The sequence below is a fragment of the Periplaneta americana genome, chromosome 11 (assembly GCF_040183065.1).
Source record: "Periplaneta americana isolate PAMFEO1 chromosome 11, P.americana_PAMFEO1_priV1, whole genome shotgun sequence".
In the NCBI taxonomy this organism is placed as follows: Eukaryota; Metazoa; Arthropoda; class Insecta; order Blattodea; family Blattidae; genus Periplaneta; species Periplaneta americana.
In genome coordinates this window covers 24,151,090-24,163,242 of record NC_091127.1, presented here as the reverse complement: position 1 = coordinate 24,163,242, position 12,153 = coordinate 24,151,090, and the positions used below count along the sequence as shown (strand labels likewise).

The 12,153-nt window shown below is 36.2% G+C and overlaps 1 protein-coding gene across 1 annotated transcript in view; it reads right to left on the bottom strand.

Annotated features, from left to right (window-relative positions):
- The window catches only part of LOC138708882 (octopamine receptor beta-2R-like), a 455,534-nt gene extending 447,651 nt beyond the window's left edge, over positions 1-7,883 (bottom strand). The window contains exon 1 of the mRNA XM_069839157.1: positions 7,324-7,883. Coding sequence (XP_069695258.1) covers positions 7,324-7,873 — 550 coding nt within the window. The 5' untranslated portion in view covers positions 7,874-7,883. The remainder of the gene's footprint in view (positions 1-7,323) is intronic.
- Positions 7,884-12,153: the final 4,270 nt, after the last annotated feature.

Sequence of the window (12,153 nt, the reverse complement as noted above, 5' to 3'; positions counted from 1 at the left end):
ACCGATTTTACGAAAGCTTAAATATTTAAACCCCATTTTCTCAAAAGTAACTTAAGTGCACTTACAGCCCTTCACTTATGACCCCCCTCAATTTAAATTCTCTCTCTATATTGTATGATAACATCAATAATTAATATGCTAAATAAAGTAGACATTACATAACGAACATAGCCGCCTGAAAAGTTGAGTTTTTGAAAAAAAATGTTACTACTCTACTGTATTTTGATAAATTCCGTAAAAGTGATGATCAAACTGAAAATCGTAATATCGTATTTCCCTATAACATAAATGGATAAACTACTTTTCTCTCCTCCAATACCTAGTAAAATGATTTGTTTACATATTGCACTAGTAACATCAAACTCCTGTAATGGAAGGGGGCAACAGTGTTTCCGAGTATAGCCAGGTTAATGTTAAAAATGTTGGTAAAAATAAAGTGATGTCCCTGTATAATCCTACACACGAAGTTCATCTGTATTTTTTTTTCCGAGATACAGATTAAAACCACAGTAATTAAAATTTAGTACTCGTTTACGCATTATGTCAGAATTAGAATTCTGTCTCGAAAAAAAATGATATGTTTTATTTAACGACGCTCGCAACTGCAGAGGTTATATCAGCGTCGCCGGATGTGCCGGAATTTTGTCCCTCAGGAGTTCTTTTACATGCCAGTAAATCTACTGACATGAGCCTGTCACATTTAAGCACACTTAAATGCCATCGACCTGGCCCGGGATCGAACCCGCAACCTTGGGCATAGAAGGCCAGCGCTATACCAACTTGCAAACCAGGGCGAATTCTGTCTCGAAGTCTCAAATTAAGTTACAACTGAACGTACTCGTAATGTGGAAACACAAACTGTTATGCGAAGACGTTCAATTCCATATGCCGTTGTTGTTTCCTATATACGACTATTCAAAATGATTGCTTGAACTTTCCACCCTGCCAGAAACACGAACCCATGTCGACTACACACATTGCATTCAACAACCAATTTTTAGACGTGCGAGATAGAGCTTAAGGGAAGAATATTCACAACTTGTATCGTGAGCCCCGTCGGAGCAATTTTATGAATGTGGCACATAATTCCACCCATTGTTCCCTCAGGCGTGCGTAACAGCGCAACAGTGAGGCATTCCAGCCCCATCGCCAGCGCTTGCGTCTAATTGTATGTCAGCGCATAACGAATGATACACTATGAGGAGTAAGAAGTGTTGGAACAAAGTTATTACACAATATATCACAAACGAAACTTGAAAAATAAATTAAAAAGTGGTAAAACATAACCAGACAGACAACTGTGCACTCACATGTACTGGAGAAAGAGGTTCTGACCTGAAATAAGTCGACAACTGTCTACAAATCAGATCTAGCATACTGGTCTTCTACTGTCTTAATAAAATTTGTGATGGAAAAATCAAACTTATAGAGTTGAAAACCATGTTGGGTCCGATAAGCTGTACAAACTATCAAAGTTTTTATTGTTAAGACCGTCAGACTTGTTAAATAACAATGTGATAAACACAAATATGTTGCTGGTCTTTCTACAACATCGGATATATTCTTCTCCCGTATCATCTCCACCACAAGACCTCAGATGTTACGAACGTTACGCATTCTCTCTCTCAGATGTCTGCATCGGACGTTTTCTCTCGAGCGCCAAGTAGTTCATAGCATAATCCGATAGGTAGCGCACATGCATGATGGGTAAAATTGTCACGAGCGATAAATCCTCGAACGGTATAAGCGGAGGGTTAGACATTCGTTCTTGTTACAGTGATGAACTGTGTAGTAACATCATAGGTGTTTATCATTTCAAAACTTTGCAGTGTTTAACTAACCTCTCGATAGTACAACTACAAAACTTGCTTTAAAATGTAATATAAATGCTGTAGGTAAATGTCCTCCCCCCCACACAGGAGTGGTTTTGTTTTTGTCACATCTGGTAGATGTTATTGGATGTAAATGCAATTATTATAAACGGAGAACACAATCACGATAATGCAAGACCTGCATCAAGTTTTCTAGTAATAATAATAATAATAATAATAATAATAATAATAATAATGATAATAATAATCTCTAATAATTAGTGTATCAATCTTTGCGTCTGTAACAGTTGTGCAGCATGATTATTCGTTTTATTATATTTTCTGTGACGTTATCTCTGTACTAATATTGCTATTAATCTACTGCTATATCAATAATATTTTGTAAAACGTTTCTACATTGTCGCAGTATATAGGCGGAACACTATGTATGGACCTATTATATTATATATGTGGTAAATCAAATATTGAATAATTATCAATTAGCAATAATAACTGTATATCAAAGTTTTTCATACTATTTTATTTATAACTTCATGTTCCTCTTTTGGTACGTTCCATTGACTGTTCCATTAGACGTTTGTCATAAATGCAGAAAATAAAGCCTTATTTTTACCTTGTGAGCAAAACATATGTGTATCTTATCTGTCGCCTTCCATACAAGACAAGACATGTCGGTGAGATGACCTTGTACTGTACTTCTATTTATTACGAGCGTATCACGACCGATCGTATCTCACTCGAGGGTGCGACACTCGACCGAGTTCAAGCGAGCGAATTAACTCCAATGCAGCACTCTGGCTCTACGCATTAAGCTGTATTTTAACTTCCGTTCGTTACACCATCAATTTGCACCGGCACACCGAACTAATATTTTGTAAATGCAGCCTTCATGTTACTTACATAATTTTTACATCTACATGGATTTTAATAACTACCTGTTCCTAGACGCTGTTATATACAGTGGAAGCTCTTAAGTTCGACAGAAATCAAGTTCGACATCCTATAGTTCGACTGCTTACGTAGGAGAATTAGACACGCCCCTATATGGGCACTAAGAAATGGTACGATGAAAGAGTAATGGAACGGAGAAAAATTCTCTCCGGCGCCGGGATTTGAACCCGGGTTTCCAGCTCTACGTGCTGACGCTTTATCCACTAAGCCACACCGGATACCCACCCCGGCGTCGGACAGAATCGTTTCAGATTAAGTTCCAACTCTTGGGTTCCCTCTAGTGGCCGCCCTTTAGAGAGAACCCAAGAGTTGGAACTTAATTGTGATTTTATTTGCAGATGATACAAGTGTAATTATTTCAAGCAAACAATACGATCATTTTATAAACACTTCTAATACAGTGCTGAATCTAATGAATGAATGGTTCCATGCAAATAAACTAGCACTTAATGTTGATAAAACCAGTGCAGTCAAATTTAGTACACACAATAGTGCTCAGGTTTCCTACAGTATTCGATTAAATGGAACTCATCTCAAAGAATCTATAAGCACAAAGTTTCTTGGTTTAGAATTGGATAATCACTTGAACTGGAAAACGCATATAGAATGTATTACTCGTAAATTGAGCTCTGCCTGTTATGCATTAAGATCCTTATCTACTATTGGTGATATAAACTTACTTAAAATGTCATACTTTGCATATTTTCACTCTGTAATGAAATATGGATTAATATTCTGGGGTAACTCGTCTGAAGCTAAACACGTTTTTGTTTTACAAAAGAAAGCTATAAGAATAATGGCCGTTGTGCATAAAAGGACCTCATGTAAAAATATTTTCCGAAACTTAGAAATCCTGACTTTACCTTGTGAATACATTCTTTCCCTAATGATGCTGTATATTAAGAACCAAGATAAATTCAGTACTAATCAAGACATTCATCATTTTAATACAAGACATAAATCAGATCTTCATCTACCCTCTGTTAGTCTAAGCTGTTTTAAAAAAGGAGTTCGCTATTCATGTATAACAGTCTTCAATGCACTGCCTAATTATCTTAAAGATTTGAAGAACAACGAGAAAAGGTTCAGAAAAGAATTAACCAAATTTCTACATACTCATACCTTCTACACAATTGATGAATTGTTTATGCTTGTGAATTGAATTATTCTACTTAAATGACATGTACAATTTTATATAGCTCAACTAAAATATGTTTTTATATTGACTTAATCTGTTTACTATGTATTGTATTTTTTGTTTAGCATAACTGATGAATTGTATGTACTGTAAATTGAATAGTATACTGTATAGGTCAACTGATGAATTGTTTAAGCTTATAAATTGAATAAATCTACTTCATATGAATTGTATAGCTTAACGAAAATAAGTTTGTAAATTGAACTAATTTAATTGTATATGTTTGTATAGTTTGGCTGATGAATTGTATATGTTCTTAAAATGATTACTAGTCTGTGTAGCTCTACTGATGAATTGTATATAGACCTACTGTAAATTGAATAGTAATATGTATAGCTCAACTGATGAATTGTTTATGATTATAAATTGAATTAATCTACTTGATATTAATTGCACAAATTTGTATAGCTTAATGAAAGTATGCTACTTTGTATTGTATATATTTGTATAGTTTTGGCCGATGAATTGTATATGCTTTAAATTCAATAGTAATCTATATAGCTCTACTGATAAATTGTTTGTGTTTGTAATTTGAAGTAGTTTGCATGATATGTATTATCAATTTCTGTATATCACAACTGGTTGAATTGTTTATGCCTTAAATTTAATTAAATAGTTTTATATTATAATATAGCTCAACTTATGAATGATCGTTTGCGTTTGTAAATTTAATGATCTGATTGGCTATATATTGTATACTTTTAGTAGAGCCATCGATGTAGCTCAGTCGGCAGACTCGCTGGGCTGCTGATCCAGAGCTGCGTTCGGGCTTGGGTTGGATCCCCCTTTGGAATTTGGTTTCTTCGAAGGTTTTCCCCAGCCGTGGGACTGAAGCCGGATGGTCTATGGCGAGTCCTTGGCATCAACCCCTTTGATTTGATTACCCCCTTTGATCTGATTACCTGGTTGGGTTTTTCCGAGGTTTCCCCCACCGAAAAGGCAAATGCCGGGTAATATTTTGGCGAATCCTCGGACCTCATCTCATCTCACTACATCTCGCCAAAATGTAAAAAAAATGTAAAAAAATGTAAAAAAATTGTACAAAATTGTAAAAATTGTAGAAAATTACTAAACTGTAGAACTATAAAAATTTGTAAAAATTGTAATTGTAAAATGTTGACATGTTCCACATCTTAAAGCTTCATTGCTCATGTAAGATCTATGGAATAAAATAAATGAATGAATGAATGAATAATCTGAAACGATTCTGTCCGACGCCGGGGTGGGTATCCGGTGTGGCTTAGTGGATAAAGCGTCAGCACGTAGAGCTGAAAACCCGGGTTCAAATTCCGGCGCCGGAGAGAATTTTTCTCCGTTCCATTACTCTTTCATCGTATGATGACGCAGAATATCTGCATGGAAATATCATATGTACTTCGGTACATTAAAATAATATATACTAAGAAATGGGTTTGCCATTTGAATGTTAATTGGTTCTGTGTCTTGTAGTGATACTTTTGGTAAAGGAAAACAGAATACTTTATTGATTAGGACATCCATATTTAATCACTGATTTTAAATTAATGAACTCTTCTTTTCCTATTTGAGAATTGTGCCGTTTGTGAGACGGAACTGTCGAAACCCACTGTGGTACTAGAAGCGCATACACAAGTCTCGGGGCGGGCAGGAAATGCAAGTACAGTACTGTATTCGTTGATGGATAACCAATAAGAATTTGTATTCATTTCACCTGCCACACCCACTACCCTTATTGGACAGAACTTTCAATTCTGTTCTGTCGAACTTAGGAGAGTCCACTGTACTACCTTTCTCTACACAGTTCTACCTTATACAGATTAGAATGATTAATCATATTTTGACATTTTTTTTTTCATATATTGGCATTGGCATTATTTTAACCTTTTAACTCATTCTACTTGTAATTTCATATGTACCATTATAATCCATCATATATTCAGGTCTACTTCATATTTAAGACCTATGTCTTCACTGTTTGTTATAATTTAAGTTTTTGTAGGTCTATTAATGATCTGATAATGGTTCAGTTGAACCGAACACGTTCATCTATTATATAAAAACAGCATATTTGTGTTTATTACATTATTTGATAATACTGACAGTCTTAACAATAAAAACTTTGATAAATCTTAGCGTGTTTTTCTCGGGGTACTCCGATTTTGCTCTTTCATTTCATCAACATTCTCCACATCCCTCTTAGTTCATCTATCATCTGCAATAGTTAAAAATATGCTGCAATGAACTCTTGGGTATAGTATCTCCGATGATGATATAAGATTTAAGAGCTTAGAGCTTCAGACCTTGAGGTTTACCAGGTACTCGCCTGGGAAAGGGATCTGACTCTTTCAAGTCTGAGGTAGGATGGCCCACTTGTCAGCATAGGATTCACGACTACCGCCGAGTCACCTCTCAGAGTGGAAGAAAGACAGAGATAGAAATAAGGCTGAGATGAACAGTAAAGAAAGGTCATAACCTGCGAAAACTAAGGATTTTGATATTAAAATTGCAGAGGTATTAGATAAGATTAAAAAATGTAGGGATGTGATCAAGAAGCGCAACTAAAGTGGAACTGGAAAAAGATCGAGAAGTGTGAGGGAGATAGGAAGTGTAGAATCAAATGGGTAAAGGTAAGGTAAAGGTATCCCCGTAACATGCCATGAAGGCACTTGGGGGGCATGGAGGTAGAATGGGTAGAGAAATAATATTAGTATTTATAGGAAGTGAGAATAGTGAGAAAGGAATTGGTGTTAATAGAGTAGTGAGAAAGTGAAAGTGAGTGCAAATAGGAAGAGTGAATAATAATGGTGAAAAGTGTTAAGAGAATTGAGTAAGTGAGAGCAAGCAAGTAGTACTAACATTTGAACATTGCAACAGTAAATGAATATAAGAGAAAGATAGGAGAAGAGGTACATGAAAAAAAAAATAGAGTAAATGAACAATATGATAATGTATAGAAAAAAGTTACATTGAGATTTTAGTGAATATTAGAGAAAAAAAGGGGGGGTTGATAATATTACAGATATTAGGATTAGTGAGCAAATAGAAAATAGCAAAGGAAATGTAGAATAAATATTGAAGGGAAGATTAGACCGAGTAATAAAAAGGTACATAGTGTAAATTCGAGTATTTTTGTAGACGTGTACTGCTAATAACGTGTTAATGTAGTAATATTTAATGGTAGCACCGGATAGGCTACAAAAAATATGAGGTGCACCATTACATGTAAAGAAGTGCTGTAATGTAAATATATATACATCATATGTCAATAAATCAGGACACATCCTGAACGCTCTTTGTATGAAGTAGCAAAATATGTTGTTATTAGTGCCTAAACCTGAAATTAATTAGAAATGAGCAGCTTACCGTTCATGTTGAGCTCCGTGGCCTTCTTGCCGTAAGTGGACGACTGTCTGCTGTCCGGCACCCTTATGTCGCCATCGCTGGGGTGCAGATAGTGGCTGTGGTGGTGGTGGTGGCTGGTATGGTGCTGGTGAATGCTGTTGAGCAAGATATTGCTGGAAGTCCTCGACAGAGCCTTGCGCTGCCGTACAGCTTCCTTGTAAATCCTGTAGTACATGGTAACCATGACAACGCCCGGGATCCAGAAGGACACACCCGAAGATATCATCATGTAGTAGATGTTCACCTCGAAAACACACACGTGTGGGTGAGCTTTTCTGTATTCCTGGTGCTCCGGCGTCGTGTACCAGCCCAGGAAGATGGGGGTAAAGGAGATCAGGGCGGGAAGCATCCACACGTTGGCGATCATGAAGCACACAGTGCGATGCGTCATGGTGATCGGGTACTCCAGAGGCCTGACGATGGCGTAGTAGCGGTCCACACTGATGCAACACAGATGCAAGATGGACGCCGTGGAGAAGTACACGTCTAGAGAGTTCCACACGTCGCACATGACATATCCGAACAGCCAGGTGCCTCCAGTGAGTTCAACGCTGGCGTTGAAGGTCATAGCGCAAAGGGCTACAAGTAAGTCCGCAAGGGCCAGGGACACCACGTAGTAGTTGGTGATGATGCGGAGTTTTCGGTGCCTCACCACGCTGATGATGACGAGGGCGTTGCCCAGAACGGCGGCCACGATGATGGTGCCCATCACCAGTCCCTTGAGGATGGCGGGCAGCAGCTGCGTCCAAGGGGCTACTCCGTTCACGACGTCCGGAGTTGTGTCGTTGTGCCCCGGTGACGTGGCGGTGTGCTGCGAGTTGCCTAGCTGCTCGGACAGCGTCGCCATCCCACTTAACATTGTTCCCGTCTTTTCACCGCTCAGAGCGGTCACTCAGCATTTCAGACGCCAGAGCTGCTCATGTTTCGAACAAGATGCTTGGTACTTGGTGGCACGGACTCACACCCCCATTCCAGTGTGTTTTAATGCATCTGAAAAGAAATGCAGATATTGTAACAGGAATTCAATAAATGTTGGAGCAACTTCATTCTTTCATTCTAAAAGGAAAGACCTAAAGGAAATCTCTTTTCTCGTATTATTTTAAGTAGAATCTCTATTTCCCTAACGTCCACACCTGTAGAGTAAAGATTAGCGCGTCCTACCGCGAAAACAGGTGGCCCGGGTTCAAATTCTGTTAGAGGCAAGTTACCTGGTTAAGGTTTTGGTAATTGTGAAACACAGGTACGCCATTTCGGGTGAGAGACATAGGCCAGTTTTACACTAATCCTAAACATATTTAGTATGACTTGTTGCTTGTGAGCCATCCCAAACCCGGACCTCCACCACTAAGAGCGCCAGTCCTTATATACTCGTCAGTCAAGGCCTTCTGACGAATAAAAGCAATTGACAATAGATATCTCAGTCATGACAACCTCATAAAATATCCTATCAACTGAATAATAGATCTTGCTACGTACATCATAATTATATTATATTATGCTATTATTACCCATTTCAGCTAGTACTGACGACCACTGCAAAATACGATAATTTGGTCCAGGGAGCATTCTCTTTAGGCACAAGGATGATTTATGTAACATGTTTCTAAATTAGTCTTTTAAATAACGGTACATTCTTTAATAAATCACTGAAAAACAAATGTGAATATAGGATGTGGAGTGAGTACGAAATTATTATTATTTTTTTATTTTTTGGCGCATCATTTTTACATAAATAACGACAAATAAAAACTAACATGCCACATAACATTATTTTAAGAAATACAGGAAACAACCATGAATAATATTCACCATTCTTAATGATCTTGGGTTAGAAAAAAACGTATGGAATAGAAATTACATACAAATGTGCGTGTAATAAAAAATAAGCAAACCATCTTCGATTAATCATTTCAAAACAACGTGAATATAGCGTGGATTGTGTAGGAAAATAATTTCTTATATGTTGCTCCCAATGTGCATCATTGTTAACTTATGAAAACAAATGAAAATTAACATGGCATAAGTTATAAACACTATTTGAAGAAAATAGGAGATATCAAGTAATATTCAGCGTTCTTAATGATCTTTGGATGGAAAATAACAATGAAATATGTATAAAATAGAAATTACATACAGATGAGCATATAAAAACAGTAAGTAGAATCATATTTGATTAATAAGCTTAAATTACTCCAGGTTTAGTGTAAGAGTGGCCTATATCTAACGATGTCTCCCAGCAAATTAATTTAAAAACAAAAAAATCGTGTTAGAAGATTGAATTTGTGTATTTTCTCTGAAACTTTCCAAATATTTGTAGGTAGTTTTTACATTAGATTGCCGAAAATTGGTGTATAGCGCAACATTGGCTGTGATAAAAGTGTGAAATATTCGTTCAGTGGCATTTCGTAGTGCTACAGCAATAACATGTTTAGCAAGACTTCTGACTTCTGTTGCATTCAAACAATTATAAAATACGATAACTTGGTCCAGGAAGCATCCGTTTTTTTGGTGCAAAGATAATTCGTTTGGCGTGTTTCTTAATTGAAATTATGAAATGGCGTTCCTGTGCTTCACATTTAATAAGGTTTTTTTCCGGGGTTTTCCCTCAACTCATTAAGTAAGAGCAAATGCTGGGTAATTTTCAGCGTTGGACCCTGGACTCATCTCGCTAGCATTATCACCATCTCTCTCAGGCGCTAGATATAATCATAGCAGTTGATGAAGCGTCCTAAAATAACCAACTATGTTCGACACACTTTCAACATTTTTCTTGGAACACCAATCTTCAAATTTTTTATATTCCACTTCGTATCTTACGCGAGATTTCGATGGTACTAAACATTCAATTGCAGATTTCATTTTTAAAATGTTTATTTTTCCTCTTTTCATTTATAAACAAAAACCTATTGTGTTGAAAACTAATCAAACAAACATAAAGTAATCGCCTCTGGCAGGAAGAAAGTAATAATAATAATACAATCGCTTCTCCACAAAAGATATTTTCAAAGCAATAAAAATAATACAATTACTATTATAAGAAAATTAATTTTTTTATCAAAGTGGACAAAATTTTGTTCAATATGGGCCTAATCATAGCAATTTTATATTACAATACTCGACACATTATCAAACTTGCCCTACGGTCTCGTTTGACAACTTTCCAATCTCGTATTGCAATATGAAACGTTACGATATTCATGTCGTAAATAACTAATACCGTGATGTTGTTGGTTGCTATGACGACGGGACATTATTTCGCTAGAGACGTAAGTGAAAATACGCTTCGTTCAACAGTCGTATAGCAACAAACAAAAGAAAACTCAAAAGAAAAGTATCCTTTCAACAGTTCTGGTATTAAATAATCTAAAATTAAGTAATATATTTTTATTACGTAAAATGCTGGAGTGGAAAAAACATTATATACAATTATTCGTGAGATAAATAGAATTTATATATCCTTTAAATATTAGCTTCTTGTGTTTACTTTATTATTATTATTATTATTATTATTATTATTATTATTATTATTATTATTATTATTATTATTATTATTATTATTCCTGCTGTTAATCACTGCAGCTGTTACATGGTACCTTTCCTGAACCTGATTTATATGTATTTGAATATAGGCCCAAGTTGATATAATTTATGACTTTAATCCACTTTGCGATATATGTGACCTATTCAAACATCCATACTTTCGAAAGCCGCGACTCTTTTGCGCGGAACATAGCTGACATCGGACTATAATATTGTCATCATCCACAATATGATTTAGATTTTTGAACTCCTAAGATCAGTTCCTGTCATTTTTCATTTGACTAATTAATATCTTATTATTTACACAATTTTATGCATTGCTTTGTTATTGGTTCTTCTAATTTTAATGAGATCTTTAAAATTCATTTCTTATCATTGTTTCTTAATTAAATGGCTCTGAAAAAGTTTATCGCATCTTTATCTTGCTTTTCTTACTTCATCGTTTCAAATGAAACGGCTCTAGGTAAAATTTGTCTCATAATATTTATCTCGCTCTTTTATTCCCTCGTTATGAATGAGACATCTCCACGCAAAATTTGTCTCATATTTATCTCGCGTTCGTCAAAATTAAATTACTTTTCTTTTATTTCCTTAGGACGGATCAAAGTATTTCTACCTTGCGATTTTGAGGTTTGTAGCATCTACTGACTCCCTTAGGAGAGATGAATGAAATTAGTTGATTTCTGCGGTTTGGTATGCCGCCTTTAAGTTACCACAGAGATTGGAGAGCAGTTCTCTAGTGGTCACCAGATTTAAATATTAACTTCGCATGAAGTTGTGTCCCGTCCTGTGTGTCTACTTCGTTCAATAGACCGTGATCGTAATTATTAGAGAGAGAAGATCGGTATCGGGTTAGTCGCTTCCAACCGATATCACCAAGGCCGATACGTCACTTTATCCTAGATGTTTAATGAGATGAAAATAATTGAAATGAGGGGAAATGTAGAGTAAAATGGAGAGTGTTGATGGAATCAAATTTTTAAAGTTATTCGCTGCTCCAGTCAATGTCGAGGATTCAATCTAAGCTTACGAAATATCGGTCAGCGATCTAGCGCTGTGCTATTGGAGGAACCTTCAACTCTGATAGCCATCATTCTCACTAATTACCTTCCACGTTCCTGATGACTCCATCTAAGAAAATGCGATTCGACAGTGCAAGGCTAGCAAAGCCCAGGAAGGTCTAAATAACTATCTAAAATCAATGAAAACCAAACTAACCAGTCATATTAATTCGATGGTTTCGCTTGAAGA